Raw genomic sequence first — 25,304 nt, 5'->3', positions numbered from 1 at the left:
TTTGTAGAACTACCTCATCTTGCATCCAAATTACCATAAGAACTCTCCTACCTGATCAGCCCCAGTGAGATGTATGAAACTCTCCAAGATACTAGCACTTAGTCTGTCCATCACATCTATAGCCAATTCATCATCACTCTACAAAGACAAAACACAAAGCATAAAAAGCTCAAACGAAGTCAAAATGAATGCAGTTTCATTACGCAGTCGCAGGAGTGCACCATCAATTCTTACCTTAGAAATTTCTAAAACCGTGAACAAGGCCCTTATTTCTCTGAGAACGCTGACAGCTAATCTTCTGGTGGCAGGCCTTGTGCTGCAAAGGATGACCAAAGCAAAGCCCTCCACCACATGAAATACACTGGAATAAAGGGTCCTCTCCAGCGGAAGGGTATGGGCAGCCCCATTGGACACACCACGCTAAGAAAAAGATTGCACAATTTCAGCAAATTAGGAAAAAAAACATAGTACCATTATTGGTGACAGCAGAAAGAACCATAAGATATTTAGACCTTGTTTGGCTACTAGTCATATTTTGCATTATGAGAACAGCAGACTACCAGCTACTTTGTTTCTTTTAGTACCTCTCTGAATTCATTCTAAACAAATATCACAAGAAAGTCTGTGTTATCTCACTTTCCTACAAGAACGATGCAGTGAGAACAAAATGAAAAATAAGTAATATTCTTAAAAATAGGATTGTATAAAACTAGATTTTTCAACCCTTTCTGTGTGTTCATAAAAAACTGTGCTTTTCTTCTAGTTCTACTGTTTAATTACTCCTACTTAATAAATTTCCAGTTACCTATGATGACTTTTGATGTACACAAAAATGTGACCATGAAATAGTGAATAGTTAATACTATTAGAAGTAAATTTTTAGCAAAAATTCTGATTTAAAATAACAGGTCTAAAAATCTTCAAGCACTGTAAGAAAGTAAGCTGAATTTTTATTACTTAACGAAACCAATAAAGACTACAAATAAAAACTGGAGGTAGATTCAAACCACATTTTAACATGAAAGGACCTTATTTGGAAATACCTGAGAATCTTGGTTTTTATTGTGCATTTGGGCTGCTTGTTTCCACTGATTTATAAGCTGCACTAACATTTTTACTGCATTGTCAAGAAGTGTTGAGTGGATGTCAGTCACTTCACGCACAATAAAATAAACAAATCCTGAAAGAACATCTTCCCGCCAATCTGGAAAATCAAGCATTAATGCTTGGAGCGTATTGAAAGCCAAGGCACGAAGTTCTTCATCCATATGAATTGTCAGCCTGTTTAGAAAAAATACCAGTATCATCACCCTGGATTGACATATTTTTAACCAGTCTTGATAAATCAAAGCTTAGTGTCAACTCTTTCCTCTCCACTGTACAATGTTGAACATTACTGCACGGATGCATATTCTGCACTGAAAACATTTGAAACTGGCTACTAACAGAAGGCATTACTACTACAGCAAAATAATGCAAGACTTCCAAAATACTATAAACAAATAATTTTCAAGCGAGATGGTTAAATCTTTCACACAGACGCATCTTTGCATACATCTTAGAAACACCCGAAGAGCTCAGCAGACAGGCACATGTGACGTACAGGTTATTGTCTTCAAATTAAAATTGAAAAAAAAAGATTTTTTTTTTGCAGGTAAAGCAGCTTTACCTTGGATAGGAGAAAAATCTCACCAAAAAAATCCTTTGCATATATACTTAACAACACATCTCAGCCTGTTATGGTACAATAAACTTATCCAGTACTGTATTATTACTTAAAACTTCATGTCTTCTATATGATTAATGATACTGAACAGAAAGCATTAGAAAACTCTTATTCTCTTACATTATTACTAACTTTTGTATACATGTAACTCAACCTATTATTTGCAAAAGAATTTATAACTTCAGGGCTAAATGCTACAGTGCATTTATGCAGCAAGACCGTTATTGTATTAAAAATAAAAAATTAAAAAGGAGAGGCTTATCACTTTAGCAATGTGTAAAGGCTGCCTGCGTGTACCACAACTACATATTCTCACTGAATGCTCAGTTTACCCACCTGCAAACACCTGGCTGTCCAGTTGTCTCAACTACTTATCAGTACTGATAAGGTACATTCAATTTAAACTGAGATAAGAGATGGAAGAATACAGGTAGTGTTGGATCAAAAAAAAAATGGAAAAAGGAAGCAGGATTAGTACAGAAGAAAAAAAAAAGTTTCCTGTAAGTGCCTGTGTCATATTTCTGTAATGTCAAACAAGAATGTTTTCATGATAATTCACAGTATTAGCAATAGGAAAAGGGAAGGGGGGAAAGAAAGAATCAAAAGAAAAAAGGGAAAAAAGTATGATAGTAGTAACAAAAAGATAAGACAAGTTCAAAAAAACAAAGTAACAGAAATAAATTCCTATTTTTCAAAAAATTATCTCTGAAAATAAGTGCAGGTCTTCAGGATAAATTTATCTCCTGCTACTCTAGCCAGTAACACTTGACCAACTGCAGAAGGTAAGCAGGAACAGGAAGAACAGATTCAGTATGCAGTGGACTCAAACTACACTGTGCACTAGCAAATTCTACACACAGTGTTTAAAAAGGAACATCCACTAAAAGCAGAATTTAATTTCTCTCACCTCGCAAGCAATTCAATGAGGTCAGTCCTGCTCATGCCATCTGGAATCAGTCTTGGGATAGCAGCAATACAAGTTCTGAACAAATCTATCTTAGGTTTTCTCTCACCCCTACAAAAGAAGTTGATAACCAACAAAAGGGAAATGTACTTCAGTACACAGATGTTTTCAATTTCATGTCAAAACTAAGGAGCTAGCAAAAGTTTTTATCATTTCTTAATGAAATTAGCATTCATTTAATAGTCAAGTATAAAGCCAACAACAGTAATGCATTCATGATGGCATCTGCAACATTACAGCTTAAAAATAATATGATGTAACTGTGACAGTGAAAATAGTGTAACTCAGTACTCACGTAATCATGTCTTCAGGTTCTTTATTGGACATCTGCACACTAGTCATGCACATCGGCCTTCCAACTTCTTTGTCCAAATGCCTAAGAATGCTATCTAGCGCTTTTCTGACTTGAGGGTAGTATATGGACATTCCTAAAAAGCCGAAGAGTTCCAATCACCTCACTTAACTGTCACATTTTTATTGAAGTATTTGCCACATATTTAGCTTAGGACAAATTTAATCTAGTATAAAATATGACACTAAATACACTTTAAGTGTCAAAAGAAATGCATGTTAAATAAGTAGTAGAAGGCATTATGTTACAGTAGAAGTTTCTGTCAGAAAGAATATAAACAAGGAAGCAACCATTAGTTGTCTTATTGTTTTCTCAATTTCCAAGCGTTTTAATTCTAGTCTAAATTTTATATATTGAAATTGTCCTTTAGAGATGGCTACCTCATCCACAGAAGACCAATAGAGCATGGGGATCAAAACTGTCTTATTCCACTTCAGCTGTGGGTGATTCTAGAGTGGTATCAAGGGAACAAAAACTGCCATGCTATTTATCACACTGATTGCACTCAGGCTTCTTTGTGCAAATTTGGCAGTGCAAAACACTTCCCAAAAAGCCATGGATTTGGTCTCGGACACCATAGCATCAATATTGTCCAGTAGGCCTTTCCAAAAAATCAAAGCAATTCTGCTAAAACAGACTATCTCACTAACAAAATAAATACAGAAATAAAGTTACGCAAATGTACTACTTGAGAATAATTGAAAACATACATGCACATACTGGAATACCAACTTACAAAAGAATATAACATACCTATAACTTTTGCTTCCTCATCTGTTAGCGTTTTATTAAGAAAAATTTTTTTCACACGCAATGTGTTTCCTGAGGGAAGAACAACTCCTGTTGTTGGCATTGGTGGTTCACCATCTTTCTGCTGCAAGCTATCTGCTATGACAAGGAAGACTCTGAGGCCAATATTCATCCTCTTCAAAAAAAAAGGGGGGGAAGAAAAAGGAAATAGAAAACAGAAGGAATTAAAACATAAAAGTAACACAGATGAGGCAAAACACAAGCTGCGTTTTTCCTCTTTTTTAAGCAGACAGCAGTACCCTTCCTGTAGGACAGGCATTACTTAAAGGCTATATATAAGGGTAATGAAAGTAACAAAAATAATGTTTAAGCCCTCAGTGCCTCCCCACAGCTCTGATTCGAGTTAAGTGACTTGGCGCAGGTAAATACACCAAATATTTCACAGTATTAAAGGACTTAACATGAATTTCAAGAATGATATACTGAAGACAAACATTGCTTAAACATCTTGTTTGTTAGATTGGGTCTTGAACAATAAGAGCTAGGTAAAACTTCCTTGAGAAAAGGCTTTACAGTTCATACTGTAACAAAAATTCACACATATTCACTGAAATAATTGCTGAAATGAGTCTGAACTGCAGGACTGCTGCTAGCCATCTCACCAGAAATCAAACAGCAATTGCACGTGACTACAATTACTTCTTTAGTTTCAGCAGAACACCTCTTCAGTTATTCATTAATCTTCTCTCCTGGCTTAAAAATAGTTAACCGCTTTCCCCAAAAAAGCCTCCCAATGCACGGCTCTCACTGCCAGCAAGTAATGAGCTTCTTTTTACCTCTGGATTAATAGTGAAGGTTTTAGGTGATTTTCCAACACTAAGAAGATCAAATATTATTTCTTTCATTGCAAAATCCAAACGTTCCTATAAAGGAAAATAGATTGATATGATCATCTCATTTCTGCTAATATGCATGGTTTAATTTCTCAGCTTCGCAGAGCCGCTGGGTATCATGTCTTTAAAGTATTTAAAAATAAAAATTAAAAAGTTTTAAAAGCATGCCTTTTTTCCTATTTATTCTTATGACTTAATGTTCTTTTTAAAATACAGTACAATTCAAGACAGCTCATATCCTGATATGGCTGAACCATTTCTCCTGAAAAAATTACCAGACAATTCTGTTCAGGTCAAATACATCTCTACAAATGACCTGACCTGTTTCAGATAACTAAAAATTATTACTAAAAAGAGGAACCTGAGGGAACAAATCTAAGCAGTGAAGAATTGTGCATCCTGCCTCATCCTTGTATGACCAGAAGTAAATCACTTTGGAAGCTGAAGCACAGACAAGCTATCTGTAAGACAGGAAAACATGTCTCTAATCTACAGTTACAGATTGAAGAGTTTGTCTTGTGAGAGCATATCCTGCATGTTAACACTGCAACAACAGAAACACCCAAAATAATATAAATCATAATGCAATACTTACTACACACTATTTCATTCCTTCCACTTTTTTTTTTTATCTACAGAGGCTAGTCTCCAGGCTAAATATAAGTGGATATTACTGTTCCAATGCTTTGGTCTTATAAAAATACCGTAACGGAATATACTAATTATATTAGTATGTTTTTACATACATACACAAACTCAGTCACTTAATTTGTTCTAAATTCTTGGGGAAATTCGTTAAGACAAGACCATTAATTCAGTGCAAATATTTCAAAAACTAACCTTAAATTTACATTTCTTCCAAATAATGCTCTTTCTGTGCTCTCCCTAGGCGTATTCTTACCTGAGCAATGAATTGAATAATCTTCACAAATATATTCAGAGGTGTGTCTCGTGGGACCACACTACGTGATCCTTTTGGGAAAAGTGCTGAAACAATGCTCATGAGACGGCTACAAGAATTTTGAAACAAAAGAAATAAATAAAAACTTTAAAAATAAGTTTTTACAATAGCACAGTTGTTACAGTTCAGATCTGGAAGAAAGGGTGTGGGGTATACTACTAAATAATACAGAAACACATGGCAGGTAGGATCACCTACATAAAGTACAGCCCTCTAGCATCACAGGCAACAGTATCGTGGGTTCATTTATAAAGTAACCAAGATTCTGCTTTAAACTAGTTAGTAATAATAAAAAAAAAGAGACCAAATGTGAATGACTATTCTAAATTCTCATGATCCTAATTTATAAAGAAATCCTTTTCATTTCCAGCCTATACCTAGTGACGGCCACTTCATACCCTCTTTGTTCTGGTACCATTAGTGCCTTATAACTTTAATAAAATTTCCTGTTTCTTATTTCTCCACTCTCTTCTATCCCTGCAATGACAATTGTAGAGACTATTCTTTCTCCTTATCAACATAATCAAGTCCTTTTTATTTTTCTGTTAAGATGAAGTCTTTGCTCCCCAGTTTACCAAAGTCGACCATCCCCTGAGCTGGCTTCAAGATTTCTTTTGGTATCACTAGGAGCAAAACCCCCTACCAATCGAAGTTTAAAATCCTTTCTGCAATGAACTTACCTTTGAGTTACAGTGTTGCTTTCACATTTTATTCTAATAACATAAACCCACAATAACCTATACAAAGATTCCAGTGCAACTCGTGACATTTTGGGATCTTTATTCTGTAAAATAAATGAAAAATACAGTTACTGCTGCCTGTGAGACACTCAGAAAATTCTATTATTACTCTACTGACTTCTGAGAATATTTTGATTTTTTTTAATCAATGAAAACTTATGTGTCTAGTACTGACTACAAGTTTTAACATGCTCATATAAAAACAACCCTGTACTGCATATTTCCAATACTACTTGAACATTTAACTCAGAATTCTAAATTATTTTATATGTTTGTCACTCTGAGAGCAGAGGGGTAACTAAAAAGCAGACATTCGTCTTGAGATGAGCACCCAAAGTGTATTGCTTCCAAGAACTTTTCTCAGAAAGCCATTGGTAAAGAATATCTACTTTATAACAAACTAACTGATATTTTCTATAAAGGAAGGGAGTAGCTGCTTTGGATCAGGTTCAAAGTCTAAGTCCATCATTCAGTTTGGGACAGCAGATAGTAGAGCAGATGCAGAAGAAAAAGAGTGCAAAACAGGGCAGGCACACAAGGATGCTTCTCTGGGTGTACACTCCGGGCTTCACCCAACTTAGCCATTTCCTGTGGGCTGTATTAATGTTTCCTCACTTCCAATGTACTTCTATTGTAACAATCAAGCTAGCTTTTTCTTGAATAAATATAAAATCTTGTGACATAATTCAGTTTAAATCATATACTGTATGAAAAACAATGATTTCTTGTCTTAAAGCTGCTACTAGGAGTTTAGCTTTGTTCCTTCTAGCTCTTAGGCTGTGTAAAATCTTAAGCAACTAACATTATTCACACCAGCTCCAGCAATTCCTTTTCCAACTAGTGATTCTTAGTGTATTTATAATCTTTATGTGCCCAGTGAGTTTCTTGGAACTGGACGTAAGTATGAGCTTATGAACAGAATAAATGGTTCCCAGTTGTCATTTTTTTTAGGCGTTCTCAATTTAAGAAAAAAAACAAACAAAACCAGCACCACCACCAAAAAAAACCAATAAAAGAATCCCAAAACCACACCTTCGCCCTCTCCAGTGAAGTCCCTCTGTTTCAAGACATATCTATATGATGGCTTGAACCTAATTAACCTAACTATTTTCACATTTTGTGGCCTCTACCACGAGTCAATGAGTCAGTACAGCAAAGTACTTTGTCTGCCCAAGACAAGTGGGGTGCAACTTCACAAAGAGTGTAAATGGATCCACAACCATACCATTCAAAAAGAAATGGTCTCACCCTTGGTGATTCCTTTGCAATCTCACTGCTTCCTTTGCATTGATTCTACCAGTAACAAAGTCTAACTCACACCAACAAACTGACCCAAATAATTTCATGGTCCTGCCTGTGCAACAGACTACACAAAGGAGAGTAATTTGGATGGCCTTAACATGGGTGGGTCAGAACTACTGGTTTAGGCAACAGCTTATTTTAAGAGAAGCTAAAAATCTATCACAAAATCACAGAGACAAAAGTGCTACTTCACAGACAAATAACATACACAACTGTTTATCAGAATATTAGAAGGAATAGCTTAACCCAGCCAATGATAATGCTGTTCTACACTCCCTTCACTCAACAACTTCTTCCCGTAGTTGCCTCTAAATCAGCACACCTGCAACTACAGTGGGTAAATTTAGGAAGGTGATCAGGACAAAATCTAACCCACAAAAAGTTAGATATGTCATTGGTTAGTATTTAGACAGATAACTGTCCCACTGTCTGGTTATTTTACCAGCAGCACTACTGTGAGGAAGGAAGAAGCAAACACTTGTACAAGAGGGCAAGACTGCAATAGCTTCGATTTTAATCAACTGAAACAGTGAAAATTCATTATTATTATAATCATATTTAATCCACAGGCAAACAGTTCTTGATGTACAAAGGCTGGTGAATTCATTTGTACATGCAATATCAAAGTCTATCTGAAAGAAGGAGACTGTATCAGAGTAATGAGTCAGTTTTCTTATTTCTGATGTTCCAACAAGGAACTTAGTTTACATGTCCAGAAGAAAACCAAAATCTTACTATTGGCTTTTAATCATATAAATAACAAAATGGTATAGATAGATATTTTACAATGTGGTAACAACATTATATGTTAGGAAGTTTATCATCCAACATAGCTACTTCTGATCAGTTATGATAAAGTTTGCGTCTTTGTTAACAAAAAAAAAAGAATGTATGAGGAGGCAGTCACCTTTTAAAAATGGTTACAAAATAAATACAGCAATACTACTGATTTCTTAAAAACTGATAATTTTCATTACCTTTTCCTGTAACTAGGAACTAAACAAACATGCTAGAAGAAAATGGGGCCTATTTTATGGCATGTTTCTTGTATACTTAGTGTTAATATGTCAGTATTTTCTTCCCTCTCTGAGGTTACTGCATCTAGAATACAGTATATATGCCTCTGTAACTCACCAATCTGGCTGAATTTCAGTCATTTCAGCTGGTGCCTGTCAGATTTTAATGGACTCTATCTGCTTTTGGTTTGGGTTTTTTTTTTTTCCAAACAGTTGTGTTTAAAATCCTAAAACTTTTAACATAAATTATATCAGCAGACTATGGAATAAGCTGTCAAGAACTGTATTTCTGTTACATAACCAAAAAAGTAAGAACAAGTCTACAGTGGCCTTACATAACATATTAAGATGAGTTAATGAAACATATCTCAATGAAGGCAAGAAACAAAACAGCATTTTTCCACATTAGTCAAATGTAGTCACTTACTGAAGAAAGTACTTTTTAATACTGATGTTAAACTTTTCTTCTGTTCTGAACTAAAACAATTTCTATTTTTTAAAACCTGCAAAACCAACAGTGTAAAAGTCTTTCAAGTTAGTGCACTGCAAGTTGTTACAGTAAATCAGTTTTACATTTTTTTATAGTGAAAATGTTTTCAAGTTTGCTTGCATGCAAGACACTTTTTGAAATGGATTAACAGAAAAAAACATACATCTGAATAGGTAGTTTACTTCTAGTGGAAACATGCACTGCTACTCAGGGAAACTAGCTGTGATATTGATACTCAATCTCATAAAGTCACGTTTTCACCCTTAAGGAAAAAAATTATATTAGATAATTTTATGATCTTTCCTCTCTACTCCCTGGCAGGAAAAACAGATCTTTGAAACATTAGCTATTCTTAGTCCTGTTGCTTCTTACCAGCACTAAAAGCAACTTTACAAAGAAAGGCAAGCACAAAATACAACAACTAACATGAAAAGCAAACCAAAGTATTTACATGAGACAAAGCAACATTTCACTGTGTTAAAACAACATATTAACTCACCTGCAGTGTTTCTATTTGTTTTCTGATACTGTTGTTAGATGGCATCTAAATAAAGCAATGTGAGACAGCAAAACATAACAAACATGAGAATGGGAGGCACATGCATGTTAGATGAAAAAAAAAGCACAAAACCAACAGGTAGCTGCCTAGTAAGGACTCTATTCAGTAGAAATACGGATTTTGCTATAGTGACAGAATACATTCCTCCAAATTTCAAGGTTTTATGGTAACAGACACTAAGGCTAAACTGTGAAAAAGACTATTCTTTTCCACCCAACAGTGGCGCAGAATGATGGACACTTTTCTCTTCCACTTCAGCAGCTTGTTTAAATGTTCCTTCCTCTACCTAGAGGTGGCAAGGATACAACGACAACTCAGTTTCATCCAAGAACCTATCAGCTTTCTGACAAATCTCCTAAAACTACACTATCTAAATACTAGTCAAAAAATAAGCAAAATGTTTTACAATACTGGCCCAGAGTCATTGTCTGCTGAACAAATTCTGAATTTTGCCTACACTACAGTCTGTAAAGAAAAGCCCTGCTGGGCATAAAGCTGAAACAGCATCCCAACTGCTCTGTGGGACAAGGCCAGCTATGCACATGCCAAGAGACACTCTTTGGTACACTCCAGGTCTAAACTGACTTACAACTCACTTATCTGCTATTTGCATTGGTCCAAACCCAGAACTACTTAATCCTTCCTCATAAACTGTGCTCTTCATAAAATATTCCTGTGACAGAGTCTAAGTGCTGTCGTTATTTCAATTTTAATGAATACAGTAGGGGTGGATGAACCTTTTCAGTATTCTAAAGTATCTCCCAATAATGCTCAAAATTACTTGATTAAATAACAAAGACACTAGAGACAATGGCTTTGGAATCCTTATTGCATTTTACGTATTAAAATAACTGCAAATAAATTAACTTTAGTCATTAGGAAAACAGGAAATCACACGTGGAAGGGGAAATCTAAAAGACTAAACTGCTGTGAAATTCATATTTATAAATTAATGAGATTACTTATTACAGACTGCATGCATTTAATTAGGTTCAGAAACAAAGGAACACATTAATTCATAAGGATAGAGGGGGTGTATTTTTTGATATTAAACTCAAAGTTCATGAACAAGCTAGGCACCCAAAAAGCCAACAGTATTTGGTGGGCCAAGTTAAACCAAGCCATAAAATAACCTAAATAACTCATTGATGGCATAGCATCGTAACATTGCAAATTCTGAATTGCAGAAATTCATATGTAGAATTTCTGCTGAATAGAGCCTTACAGTAAATGTGTTAAGTTGTTAGTGGTTAACAAAACTAAGTAAAATATAAAATGCATGCTCAGCAACTACCAGTTAAACTCGCTGGCATTTACAGTTTTAACAGATCCATTATCAGCAATGGTCATTATGCCAGAAAAGAACAACTCCTAGATTGTAAGAATTTTTTTAAAAGCTTTAAAACTAAAAGCAAAAGCAGCCTCCATAAGCAAAACAAACAACAAAACAAAAGTCAAGGCAAATATTGCAAAAGAACTGCAAGTGTTAGATGAAAAAAATATACAAAAACCCAACAAGCAACAGAAGAGTGTGAAAGATGTCATGAAAACAAAATGACCCTTAAAAACCAATCCAAGCAGCTAAACCTGTTTCCTCCTGACTTCATGATGGTTTACGTATTTTACTAGTAAGCTTCAGAATTGTCATTCATACCTAACCAGAATGAATATTGTGAAGGTGGATCAAAGAATTCATTAAAATTATCAAAATCAATACATTAGGAAAAATCATGAAATACGTTAATCAAATAAAACATAAAACGTACAACAATGAATGCTTCAAGAAAAGTCATTAAAACAAATCCCTAATTTCTAAGTAACTTGATCTCTTTACCAATCAACTTATGTCTAGAATGCTATCAACTGAAGCTATGAGTTAAAGGGACACTGTAATTTTAATCCGGAAAAAACATATCCTAGACTGTAGATATAATCTCATTTCTGAACTCCCAATTAATTTCCTATTCCTTCAATAAGTGAACAAAAGAGAGAACTTTTGCAGTTATTGTACATTCTACTTGGAGGAGTAGACAAGCCACTTATTTTCTCATATATAATTTGCACATGAAGAATTTCACTTTGTACTTTCTCTGTCATAATAGTATTTATTAGTAGATACTTCTGCAGATTTTAAATCTGATCATCCCCAAGGGGGGCACATCTACTTCCTGCTTTACATAGTACCACAAAAACTTACTACTAGGTTTAAAAATAATGGAGACTTAAGACTTCTTTTTAAAAAAAACAATAGTTCACAGTGTCCTTTTAAACAGCCAAATATTCATCGTTTATTTGGCATGAGAAAGCTGAAAACATATCAGAATAAATGCTATTGATTTGTGACAGTTCCTGAATTGAAAAGGAGTCTTACCTTTAGATGTGACAAACAGTTCTGCAGGAAAACGTGCCAGTTATTTAAAAAAAACTGTTTCTGACTGACACACAACAGGCAGGTGATCAATGGATACAAAGCCTATGAGTAGGGGGGAAAAAGAATTGATCAAATTGCTCTTTGCAGACCTCCCAAATCTTGTACATTGAGAATGAGACACACAGCTGGTTCTTGTCTCTCACTCTCACAGTTTTAGCACAGCTGCCTTTCCCCTGCACTAGGTAGGACAAATATGCCAGGCGTGGTATCCTGGGTATAACCTACGTGCTGTAAGAGCTCACGGTGTACAACTGGGGCAGTGGGACCATGGTGAAGCTCCTTCCCTAGCAAGGCCTGATGTCAAACAAAGACTGTGAGCAGATCTCACCTTCTGTATGATATTCACCCTTTCCCTGCGAACACATGATTCAATTAATGGTGTCCAACATGCTGGGAGAGGGAACTGCCTCCAAGAATATTCAGGAAAAACATCATCAACTAAGTAAAAACCAAGGCAGACTTTAGGTTGTCAAAAATGTTACTGCTCCTTAAGGTCTACTTTTAGTAAGGATGAAGGCACAATTTAATTAAGTCTGTAACTATGTAGACTAACATGACTTCGCTTTGCTTTAGTAACGTAAGATGTATTTAAATATCACATACTTTAACAGTTTACAGCAGAACCATTATAAACACCAAATCTGATAGAAGATTATCTTGTTATGGAGCAAAATAAAAGAATGAAGATGAATAGGTAAACTGTAATCTTGATGTAACAATGTTTCTGACTTTATAAATAAAATTACATTGGGAATGCTAACATTGGTTACTTTACGTTACTCTTACATAAGGAGTGTAACCATGTACAATGACATATCTTTTCTGGTCTCAGAGTACCAGGAAGTAAAAAGTTCATGCCTAACATGAAACTGAGGATAAAACATTTTAGATCCTTGCATTTACTGAACATGGCAATTGTAATGCAAAATTTAACTCTACATTTCCAGCAAAGTGAAGTGATTCAACTTGAAACATGGCTGCCACGGTCACCAAGAATTACCAAATACTGTACTAATAAAAGATTTAAATCCTTGCTAACATGCAGGTGGCGGGGACGCCATATATATCTCCATATATATCCAAAAGAGATAATTAAAAGTATTGGAAAAAAGCCTGAAGGGTATGAGGAAAGGAGAAAACAGGCAGAGTAAGGCTGTAAACAGGCTGTTATTTTGCTGGGAAAGTCTTATCTGACACTTCTATCTTTTAATTAAGCATAATATAAATATACAGACTCCCTCAGAACAAGTTTTTTTGAGAAGAGACATTAGGTTAAATAACTCTGTGCTAAAATCCACTAAAACAAGCAAAACTGAACAGTGATTTCAAGACAAGTGAGATAACAGAGCACGTCTTGCACAAAGAAATCAAAATTAGAGCAAAAGCACATACACAGTGTGAATTTACCAATAAATAATATTACAGTTGAACTGAGGAGTTAAGATTTAAATTAATACAACTGTTAGCTTTTCCTTATATAATGGACTAGCTTAGAAGTCTAAGATAAGCAAAATGGAGAAGTTGAAATGTTTCTTTAAAATACCAGTGAATGCTTCTTTCTTGAACTCAATTCAAAGGTAGTCTGATAAAGCATCTCCACAAAATTTTTCAAACATGGCACATTCACTTCATTTTTAACAGCCTATTAAAAAAATACACACATAAATGGGTTTAAAAGTTTATACAGATGAAAATTTAGATATACATTAAGACATCCATAAATTCAAGAACATTCAAAAGTTAAATCTCACATTAAGTACTGGAAATATAAACAGTGGCATAAGAACTCATGTTATACACTAAAACAATATAGTTCAAAAAAACCCCAAAACCCATTAAAAACTCCACTACTTTCAGAATGTGGCTTGTACTCCATAATCAAAGAAGAAAAGGTATTTACCACCAACTAACAAATAAAAACTACACTTAAACTCTTTAAAAGCATATTTCACGTATTTAAAAAAATAATATCCATAACTTTTTCACTGATCCCCTCTTCAATGCTCCCCTTTTCTTATGTGTTCTCCAGTTCTGAAAATTGGAAATTTAGGAAACAATACACACGATTACCAGCCAACCAACAAGGTAAGTGGTCTTAGTTCAGCTTTCAGAATTAACAAAACAGATACATAGAGCCCTACACTTTTTCTACCCACTGTGCCCTTGAATATGGAATAGCTTTCCTTCCACAAACCAGGCAGCTACCTTCTTCATCAATACACCTGCAAGTCTCTTAGGTTTCTCTTTGGATGCCTGTGATGATCCATTTAAACATTTTCCTCAGCCTACTGTTTTATGTTGTTTCTGCCTTATTTAGCTAACTAGGGGGGTGTTGTGGAGACGGTTGGCTTTTCTGTAAGAGATCCTCCATACACATTACCTCCCTATAATATAAAGTATAATGAATTTTTTGTTATTTTTTCATTTCAAGTTATTAAAAGATACGTCATGTCCACCTTGTCAAGAACACTCTGAAAACATTCATGATGGAAAAGCACAAAAAAGCATCAACAGTACCTCTGTAATGCATACAAATCCAAAAAAGAAAGAACTGAGAAAGTAATTATGTTTAAAAGCATTTCCTATAGTCTTTTGCTATTCTTAAGCTGTAAGTTGATCAGTACGCTGCTAGCTCAACATGGAATATTCACCAGTTGTTGCCATCATCACACTTCTGGTTTGGGATACAACCTTGGGCTTATAAGATCAGCCTCAACTCCCCTACTGTAAATCATGCTGTCATCTGTCATTCCTGCAGGGTCCAAATCAGGTCATGTCTTTAAAATGATTAAAAGACTAAGCAAGAGAATGGCAGTAAACAAGCCACAATGTTGAAACCGAATAGTTTCCTGGCTAAAGCAATTTTCTGTACCCAAGATACAGAAAATCCTAGGTTAAGTTCTTTCATCTGCTACAAAAAGAGTTAAACTTGCACCTCACACCTTCCAAGAGAATGACTAACCCTATCAACTGCATCACAATCTGGAATGAGGCTCTCCGCTTCTATTTAAGAAGCTCCATTTGTACAAAACTATTAGAGACTCAATGAGTCAGAAGGAAAGATCAAACCTCCCTCGGCAGCCATTGAAAGTGCTAATACAGGCTATGCTCATAGTAAGCAATCCACAAAACAGCACATGTGCTCTGCACAGCCAGCCTGTGGTAACTGACATATAGTCCCAATTCCCAAACAGTGGTCTTGCCTCATTACTGTTCATAAAATTTCCACTATATATAAACTACAATTTTGCAAACCAACATTTGGGTTTATCTAAATGCTAAGTACTTTCACAATGAACCCCTACGCCAACTGCTGAGCAACTGTGGAGTTCAAAAGAACAAATGCATTCACTTTCTAATGAGACAAGTAATTCTGCTCTAGAAGAGCTCAAGTATGCCCAGGTTAAGATCAAGACTTGAGTCAATAAACAGCTACTAGTAACAACACAATCTTTTCTCTTAAGAAGAAACATTGTCTTCTTGCCAATGTTTTTAAAAAAAACACCAAAGCTGAGACCAGTGAAAGGAGAGAAGTATTTCCCCATGGCTCAGGGCCCCAGGTGCACAACAACCCTGGGCAGTCCTAAAGACTAGGGAAAGAAGGGCTAGAAAGCTGCCTGCAGGAGAAGGACCTGGGGGTGTTGGTTGACAGCCGACTGAACATGAGCCAGCAGTGTGCCCAGATGGCCAAGAAGGCCAATGGCATCTTGGCTTGTATCAGAAACGGAGTGACCAGAAGGTCCAGGGAGGTTATTCTGCCCCTGTACTCGGCACTGGTGAGACCACATCTCAAATCCTGTGTTCAGTTCTGGGCCCCACACTACAAGAAGGATGTTGAGGCTCTGGAGCATGTCCAGAGAAGAGCAAAGAAGCTGGTGAGAGGGTTTGAGAACAAGTCTTATGAGGAGCAGCTGAGGGAGCTGGGGCTGTTTAGACTGGAGAAGAGGAGTTGCCCTCTACAATTACCTGAAAGGAGGTTGTGGAGAAGAGGGTGCTGGCCTCTTCTCCCAAGTGACAGGGGACAGGACAAGGGGCAATGGCCTCAAGCTGCGCCAGGGGAGGTTCAGACTGGATATCAGGAAAAAATTTTCACAGAAAGTGTCATCAGGCCCTAATAGAGGCTGCCCAGGGAGGTGGTTGAGTCACCATCCCAGGAGGTACTTAAAAGATGGGTAGTCGAGGGGCTCAGGGACATGGTTTAGTGGCTGATAGAAATGGTTGGACTAGATGACCCAGGAGGTCTTTTCCAATCTAGTGATTCTATGATTCCAGGCCAAGGCGGCCCATCTGAACAACGGTACAGATTTCAGAGAGATTTATCTTTCTTTTCCTACAAGCTTGCTTAGACGGGATCCCAACCCAGTATGCTAGTCTTCGTAGATCCCATTCTACAATATGGGACCTACATGTCCCAGTTCTCCATATATACTGAGATATGCCCCTATAGTGTAATATGGAGACACGATCTGCCAATTTTCAGGACAGCATTCCGAACACACTGTGGCCTAACATTCACTAATACAGCTATCATTTTAGACAACAATCACAGCAAGTATCCCTTACAACAATGAAACTATCTAAGCTTGTGGTAAATGGTCAATTTAATGTATACTGAGCTGTCATAACTTCTTATTGACCTGCCTTTACATAACTGAGCGAAGCAGCCTGGGAGGAAGAACCTGTACTGAACAAATGCATTCTCACAAGCAGTGTTACAGGCACTGTACATCCAACACTGTGATGATATTGAAGTTTTTTTTCTTGTTCATGGCTGCTGAGTGAAATATCTGGCTTCAAATTTAGAATGCATACAGGAGATGACTGACTGCTCTTCCACTTGAACGATAATATCTCCTGAATACTCACCTCTACAAATATTTTTTGTTTAGTTAGCCAAAACCTATGTTCTTCTTGCACAAGAGATCATACTCTCCTTATCAGACTGTAAAAATGTTACATTTCTCAATTTATTCTAGAATGAGCTCAACAGGTTTCAGCTAATAAAGAAAAGTCACTGGGACTCTTGAGTGAACAAATATTAAACCAAGGAAATTTCCATTTTCTAGAGCAAGCTCTCTGGTGAGAAAAGGGTCTAGAAAATAGGAGAAGATGGGAAACTAATACACAAATTGCAATGACATTTCCCTTTAAAAAGTCATGTAGGTGCTTGTAATTTACTTACTAGTCTTTTTGAATCTGTAAAGGTGGAATATTGTGAGGATTCATGAAAGCTATTTTAACAATGAGACCCTAATCAAATTGAGGGCAAAGGAGGCAGGAAGAATAAATACTTACAGCAGCCACAGGGATGAGAATTTCCACAAACAAACCAGCAAGCGCATGTTTTATATCTTTATCTTTTACTTCCAGGAAGTATTGAGCACATTCCTTAATAAGGAAACATTAGAAAAATAGTTAGAAAAAAGAAGTCAAATGTCACTTTGCCATAAAAACCATCAAAAGTATCACATCAATTGTCAGCTTGAATTTAAAACATGCAATGTGTGCAAGTTAGTCTTATACTCCTTGACAATATCAACTTTACAAAACATCAGAAACTTTAAAACCTGTTTCCCCAGCAATTAGAAAGAAACTAACACTTGTAACACCAGATAGCTATTTACTTTCTACTCAGAACACAGAGTACTCAGAATGTAAGAGAATATAAATATTCACATTTTTCCTCAGATTATTCTGAAGTCATAAAAAGTAAATGCTTACCTCTTTCAAAATTACTAGAAAGTAGTACTTTTTTATATATACACATTTTCTACATGACTTTGATGCAAAGAAAATTTTATAGAAAAATAAATAATTCGTACACATGTATGCACACTCCACTACACCAAACTGACCACTCTGGACATAATCTAAAGCACCTACATGTATGTTAGATTTTCAGGACTGAGATCAATGTCAGCTCTAATAAAATTTATGAGCAAGTTGCAATAACTTCAGTTACCGTGGAATGAGCAAGTTAAATTAAGACTATTTTTAATCCACAATCAAGAGAAGCAAGCAAAGAGATTTTAAGTCTCTGAAAATTAACTGAAGTGTTTATTAAACAGAAGTGTTTCCTAGCAACTCAGCTGTTGAAAAAGATACATCAACTAACTTTTTTCTTTGACCCAATACTTTCATAAAGAACGAAAATTATTTGATTGCTCTCTATTTTCATTTAGTCTTGAATAAACTAATATATTTGCTACATTGCTAAGACAACTGATAAGGGGTTCTGATTATGCTAGGTACTCACAAACTGCAGAGAAACAAACAATACATACTTCTGAGAACTTATGAACTAAACAGAAAAGGGTGAAGAATGACACACAAGTACGGTGAATGACTGATCGCATCAAGCATCATTGTAGCTTCACGGCTTAATCAAAATCATCCTCATTTCAGTTTTCTATAATATTCATTTACCTGCATGAATTGAAATGATGCTTCAAAATCCTCCACGGGATACATCTTTACTCGAAAAAACTTCATTCCCATAATCAAACTGATGATGCTTTGTACTACGTGAGGAGATTGTTCTTTTTGTCGTAGTTCCTTTAACTCAGTGACAAACTTCTTCCTAACAGCTTGAAATCTGAACAAGGAATACAGATAGCAATTACTTGCATTCTTTTTTACTTCTATATGATACTATAATTTTGAATTGATTTCTTTAGTCTGTTAATGATAACAGAACCTACAGTAAAAGCAACACAAGCAAGATGAACACTGATACTTCAAGTCTAGGCATTTAAGAGCACCTATGACAATCAGCACATTAGAATATATATCATTAACTGAACAACTATTGATGGATACCAGGTCTCCTTTCCTTTCATGTACAAGTTGGTAGCAAAGCAATCTGGTATTGTCCTAAGGATTATTTCTTGGTTGTGCTGGAACATGAGACAGACACACCAGACTACACATGACTACACTTGACACTTAAGAGATTAGTTCCTGGGATCATTAATAAATGCCGCTATATTAAATAGTCTTTAAGTCTAAGGTCATTTTTCCCAAAATGTGAGAACAGTTAGAGACTGAACTTACTTTGATTGAGCAAGAACGCCTGTAACTTCTGCATATAAGTCTGCAATAATATGCACATTCCCAGTGTTGGTTCCTGAATACCTAAAGAGTAAAAAAAGGGGAAAAAAAGTTGTTAAATACAACTTTGTCCTTCTAAACACCAAGCGTGTTCTCAATTATAAACCAAAACTTTGTTCCATAACAAGGCAGATAATTACCATAAAAACAATGCAAGTCAAGTATAAAGAGTATGGGTGACATTTAAAGTGACGTAGCTTCTTCCATTAAGTGGACATGAGAGACATAATCTGCATAGAAGTTTACTATAGTGCTCCAAACTCAGACTTGTCGTACTCTGGCTGGCTATGCAAAACATTCTAAGCAAAATAAACTCAGCATTGTATTGAACACAGCTATGTTCTTTCAAAATATGTTTTCAGTTTAAAGATCCCAATCAGTGTTCACTAACCCTATTATCCCCTGTATGTTACAAGTCAGGCAAAGGAGAACAAATCAAACAATCAAGCACAGGCTGGTAATATACCAAGATATTTTCAAGTATACAAGTGAAACTTACCCTTCCTTATGTTTAAAGTGCTTGAAAGCCAAATTTAGAACTTCATGTACTAAAGGATCTGGTACTGGATGAACAGGTATCTGAAATGCAGATATCATTTACTTGAATATATATACACAGATATGTACGTGTGAAGTAAATAAAGGGTACTGTAAAAATCACTGTAGAAACCTCTCCCATCGCTGTAAAAGGGCACATCCTTTGTTGCCATATGATATCAAGCTAATTCTGCAACATATGAACATTTACACAAGCTGTATCAGTATTCTCCTAAATTATTTTGCATACTGGCTTTTAGGCTTTATTTATTTAATAATAACATAAACAACAGTAATGTAAACATTATAAACTTGTCATCAAAATATCATCAGACTAGGTTAACTATGCACATTTCCACACTTTCTACCTTGTGTGGTTTTACTACTACAGATTCAACCTCAAAATGCAATTCATCTCAATATAATGAACGAAAGTAAGAATGCAGAAGAGATGATCATCTCCATTTTAGTCTTTCTGCAGATGAAAGCAGCCAAAACATATGTAAAAATCTTCCAAGCAATAGGCAACAATTTGGTGAGAATCCAAAACCAAGTATTGTTTAGAAGGCCATTTTTTACTGAGGTTCTCTTTGACATCACTATTTTTCTCACATTTAAAAGAAAACACTTGCATAAAAATTGAATGCATTATTTAAGAAAAAAGCACTATATACAATTATGAAGTCATAATACCTTTCAAATTTCAAAGCAATTTCAATAGAGACTAGGATAACCCTACTAAACATTACTGCTTAAGAGTGATTAAGATGTTCACTAAAATATCTCAGAAGAAAAGATTACCGTCTTCTTTACAGAACATGAAGCACTTACTGCTTGACGATTTCATACTCTTCTGAATCAAGTAAGCTATTTGTTCAAGAACTTCCGAGCTACTGGAACTGGCTATTTACATGCATATTCATACAATGAGTAATATGTAGCCATTTAAGCAAAAGATTTTTGTTCCTACATAGGTCATGTCTGTCACCCACTTTTCAGTTGCTCTGTGCTTATTACAGAAAGGGCTGTATCATATCCCTTGCAGGCTCTAATACAGAGTATAAGATTTAAACAATGATAGAGCCCCCAGGAAGACAGGAAGACAGATGTAATGTGAATGTAAAGAGGTCTATTGACAAAAAGTCATCCTTTCTGCACTTTGTTTGACTGACCAATCGCAAATCCACATTACAAGCAGAATATACAAACTCTACCTTAGCTAATTTTTAAAATCAAGTTGACCAAAGGATGCCCTTTTTACCTGCCTGCTTCATATTTCAAACCCTTTATTACACTGATCTTTTTCTCTTGGCAAAAAATGCAAGAAAAAAATACTGCTACTTGAAGCCAAACTCTCTCCTCTTGTCCACACATCAACGAAAATTTTATACTAAGAGAAACTGTGTGTAACATCATCTAGCACTACAGTGTACGACCAAGCAAACTTAAATATTATTTCTAATTCTTTTTAAAAGTGACATTTTAATCTTGTCATTCAATGATCTCACATCGCATTTCAAAAATGCTTAAGCAGATAGAAGGTACTGAACATAAATAAAATGTTATATTTTTTTTACAGTTTTGCTTTTTGCAGCACATCAACAGTTTTGACTTAGTGGATCCAAGACGTGACCTGAGATAATGCAGGCATGCAACAAAAAAACAGGAGAGGCCAAAGGCTTTATGCACCTAAGAGTAAAATTACAGCCTTGTATATGCTCCAGTTTTTAGTACAAAAATATAAAGAATATCAAAATTGACATTATAAGCAAAAGATTAAAAGAAGTTTGCCAAAGCAAAAGAGCTTACCTGTTTTAGAACCTCTATTAAAACTAAACAAAAAATGAAATCTACAGCTAAGTCCCTCCTTTCAAGTAGATAATCTCTTTCACGTTGTTGGTCGTCCCTAAAATAAGAAATCAAGAACACACATATCATACGCAAGACCGAACACAAATATTGGAGAGAGAGGGTATACATCTTCCATGGAACCATTGTTGCACACATATATAAAATGAATGGTTAGAAAGACTGGGGTTTGGTGCAGCACCAACATCTTGCCCCCTCCTGAAAGGGCCCACCAACAAGTAGACAATTCAAAAAGGAACAAAGTAGGTTGGAATAATCAGCATCCAACTTCCTTCTATCTATCTACCCCAAAATCAATCAATTCGCTTCATGTTTATCATTTACGCAAATGACATAAGCCACCTCAAAGAAGCACGTGCTTTCTATGTAGATTTAGGTAATGACAGATCTAAATACAAAACACTTGTCAAATAAGAATAATGTGCACATTTTCTTATAAGAAAGCACACAAAAATCAGACTGGCCTTCTCACTGAAAACTCTTACCCCTTTGATTTTGTGCTAGATCGAGGTCTATATTCATAAGATTCATCTTCTGTTCCATTTTGACGCCTGTACCAGTCGAACAAGGTGCGTAATAAGGAGGGGAGACAGTGCTCTGCTACTGAGCTCATAGAGCTTATCAACTGAAAAAAAGCAAGAAAAATAGTTTAGCCTGATAAAGCATCAAAAAATCCTAGAATTATAACCATTTGTTCAAACGGGGGTTTAATATAAAAAACTCTATATCATATAATTTTAAAAAGTGGATACCTTATGTACCATTTTTACCCAGCACAATTACTGTAAATATAACACACTAAGTCAATTATTATGACAAATTTAAGCAGACAAAAATAAGAGCTCTTTAGATATTCTGCTCTGTTTTTAATAAATTTCACTGTCTAGATCTCAAGCTATATTCATTCTCAGCATAACTCCCTTATCTTCTCCCCTCTTTGAGAAAATTCATAAGTCGTAAACTTATCCGTGAAACAGTAGCAACAGAAACCATTATAGAACGGAGATCTTATATGAAGCTTAAATTCCCATGGCTCCCTTTAACATAAACAGAGATCATTAGTGCCCAGGCTTAAAGAGGAGAAGAGTGATTGGAGAAAGACAGCAGAAAGCCGCTATAAACTCCCTGCTGTGAGGCAGCAGGGAGCATGCCCACTCCCAAAACACTGATTGGAAAAGGGGAGTTATCAGGTTGCTCACTAATGCCAGGGATCAATTCCATCTTTCACATAAGAGGTTTCAACAGAAGCCATCATCATGCTATAACTTATCCATTATTCACTATTCCATAAATCCAAGATAATATCAATGCCATTATTTCTTTGTCCTCATTAGAAGTATCTTGGTTTTTCAGGTTTGTGCTGCACAAAGGGCACACACGTTGCTATAACTGCACAAAAAGATGAAGGCAGTTATTGCAGGCAACAGAAAACCATATGAAGCGAGTCCAGAGAAGAGCAACAAAGCTGGTGAAGAGGCTGGAGAACAGGCCTTATGAGGAGCGGCTGAGAGAGCTGGGGTTGTTTAGCCTGGAGAAGAGGAGGCTGAGGGGAGACCTCATTGCTCCCTATAACTACCTGAAAGGAGGTTGTAGAGAGGAGGGTGCTGGCCTCTTCTCCCAAGCGACAGGGGACAGGACAAGAGGGAATGGCCTCAAGCTCCACCAGGGGAGGTTTAGGCTGGACATTAGGAAAAAATTTTTCACAGAAAGGGTCATTGGGCACTGGAACAGGCTACCCAGGGAGGTGGTTGATTCACCTTCCCTGGAGGTGTTTAAGGCACGGGTGGACGAGGTACCAAGGGGCATGGTTTAGTGTTTGATAGGAATGGTTGGACTCGATGATCCGGTGGGTCTCTTCCAACCTGGTTATTCTATGATTCTATGAAGCCTTTTTAACACTGAAAAGAAATAGAAGCTAGCAATACTCTGTGGGCTTGCTATAATGCCTTGCATCTTGGAACAAAGGATAAATTTTGAGAATACCTTCACTCTTATACTAGTATACATTGAAATCTTTACGACTTGCTTTGGAGCCAAGCATGTTGTAAGCCTGCTCCTTGTGTACCAATATCCATACAAAATAAAAGCCAGTCAATCAACCAACATATATCAGACTTATAGAAACGAATAGAAAAAACAGCTGTGAAATTACACTGTGATCCCAAATGAAGTAATGCATAATAAACAGAAACACATAGAAATTAAGATGTTGCTCACGAATTTTCTGATGTGGCAAGAGTTCTGACAAGCTTCCTTGGAAAAAACAATAGTAAAAGCTTGTGGGGAGGGAGAGGAGAGGAGGTAAGAAAGCAATGAGGCAACCTAAGTCATTTGCGGGCTATTGTTAAAAACTATTACCCTTCAGTAAGAGGAAGCATCAGGAAAAAAAGAACTCAAAAGACTCATGGATAAAGCTTAAGAAAATCTTCACCAAGGTTTCAAGTGCAAGAAATGCCTGTTCCTTCATCAGCTTGGGGTACTCAGAAAGCAAAAACCCTCATCACGAATTACTAAACTGGAGGTATTATACTCAGCATAAATCAAGGTAACTGGTAATCTTTAGAATGAAAGCTAAACTTGATGAAGAAGGGATCTATCACCAACCACAACAATCTAAAGCATGGTTGGCCTTCAGAATTTACTGTCAGTTTACTCCAAACACTAGGGAAATAAATTATCTTTCTCCAAAAATAACAAGGTGTCTTTCAATAAAAATTATGATATATCTGGGATGTTGCACAGAGTTATATTCATACAGAAACAACACACACACAGCAGGACACGAACAGATCAAGCAAACACTCAAGTTACCCTGTACTACCAGTGTAAGATAACACAGACTCTGCCTTCCTTCTGAACTGACGGCTGTATTGGTATAAGAAAAAGAAAGAAGTTGCATTTTAAGCTTCATTAAACCTTTTTCTTGGGTCTTCCTGCAAGTTTACATAGTATGTTAGTACTACAACCATTCATAAACCTTCCAGCAGCTAGGCAATCTACATCATCTTCCACAGAAATAAGCTGTATCACACACACTAGAAAATTTGTCTTTGGTAGAATGCTAAAACCAGAAACTATTGGCATTACAAAGCATTTTCCTCTTAAAATGAAAAATCAATTTTACATTATAATTATGTATTTCCTTCCAAGTTTTGCATCCTTAAAATTCCAACGAAAAGGCATTGGAATTATCAGGAAGATGAAAATCTTTGCTCATATTATGTAGCCACTAAGCAGAAAATTAGCAATGTGCTTACTGGTTTTATTTAAAATAATTACCATACTACTTGGATATTAAATTTGAGATCATATCATATAAAAAAAAATTTTAAATCAAAAAACCCACTTATTTTTGTGTTAACTTATGCCTATGTTGAAAGCAGCTATATAGACAAAGAGAAATCCTGTAATGCTCAAGAAGACAGGGCTGGATTAGTCATCATGATGTATACTTATATTTCTCAGAATGAAAAAGCAAAGCTGCTCCAGTCTTACAAGGCAATAACACACTGCTAATTGCTGTGCTTAACATACTCAACAGCATATTGAGAGAAAAAGAGAGGGAGAGGGAGATGTAAAATTGTAGTAACATAGTAAAGCCCAA

At 35.9% G+C, this 25,304-nt stretch overlaps 1 protein-coding gene across 6 annotated transcripts in view; it reads right to left on the bottom strand.

Annotated features, from left to right (window-relative positions):
- FRYL (FRY like transcription coactivator) overlaps positions 1-25,304 on the bottom strand; it is a 171,604-nt gene that overhangs the window by 63,973 nt on the left and 82,327 nt on the right. For 4 of the 6 annotated variants that reach the window (XM_069856046.1, XM_069856047.1, XM_069856042.1 and 1 more), the window contains 18 exons: positions 22,186-22,325; positions 21,641-21,737; positions 19,794-19,873; positions 19,238-19,318; positions 18,611-18,779; positions 17,480-17,572; positions 13,728-13,826; positions 12,125-12,226; positions 9,694-9,738; positions 6,327-6,430; positions 5,587-5,695; positions 4,629-4,715; positions 3,796-3,967; positions 2,986-3,118; positions 2,634-2,741; positions 1,044-1,281; positions 235-420; positions 52-138 (listed from right to left, as the gene is read on the bottom strand). In XM_069856046.1, the coding sequence (XP_069712147.1) occupies positions 52-138; positions 235-420; positions 1,044-1,281; positions 2,634-2,741; positions 2,986-3,118; positions 3,796-3,967; positions 4,629-4,715; positions 5,587-5,695; positions 6,327-6,430; positions 9,694-9,738; positions 12,125-12,226; positions 13,728-13,826; positions 17,480-17,572; positions 18,611-18,779; positions 19,238-19,318; positions 19,794-19,873; positions 21,641-21,737; positions 22,186-22,325 (2,130 nt within the window). The remainder of the gene's footprint in view (positions 1-51; positions 139-234; positions 421-1,043; positions 1,282-2,633; positions 2,742-2,985; positions 3,119-3,795; positions 3,968-4,628; positions 4,716-5,586; positions 5,696-6,326; positions 6,431-9,693; positions 9,739-12,124; positions 12,227-13,727; positions 13,827-17,479; positions 17,573-18,610; positions 18,780-19,237; positions 19,319-19,793; positions 19,874-21,640; positions 21,738-22,185; positions 22,326-25,304) is intronic. The other 2 variants (XM_069856044.1, XM_069856045.1) reach the window with 1 other exon arrangement.

The sequence above is a fragment of the Phaenicophaeus curvirostris genome, chromosome 4, assembly GCF_032191515.1.
Source record: "Phaenicophaeus curvirostris isolate KB17595 chromosome 4, BPBGC_Pcur_1.0, whole genome shotgun sequence".
Taxonomy (NCBI): domain Eukaryota; kingdom Metazoa; phylum Chordata; class Aves; order Cuculiformes; family Cuculidae; genus Phaenicophaeus; species Phaenicophaeus curvirostris.
This window is presented reverse-complemented; position numbering and strand designations above follow the sequence as displayed.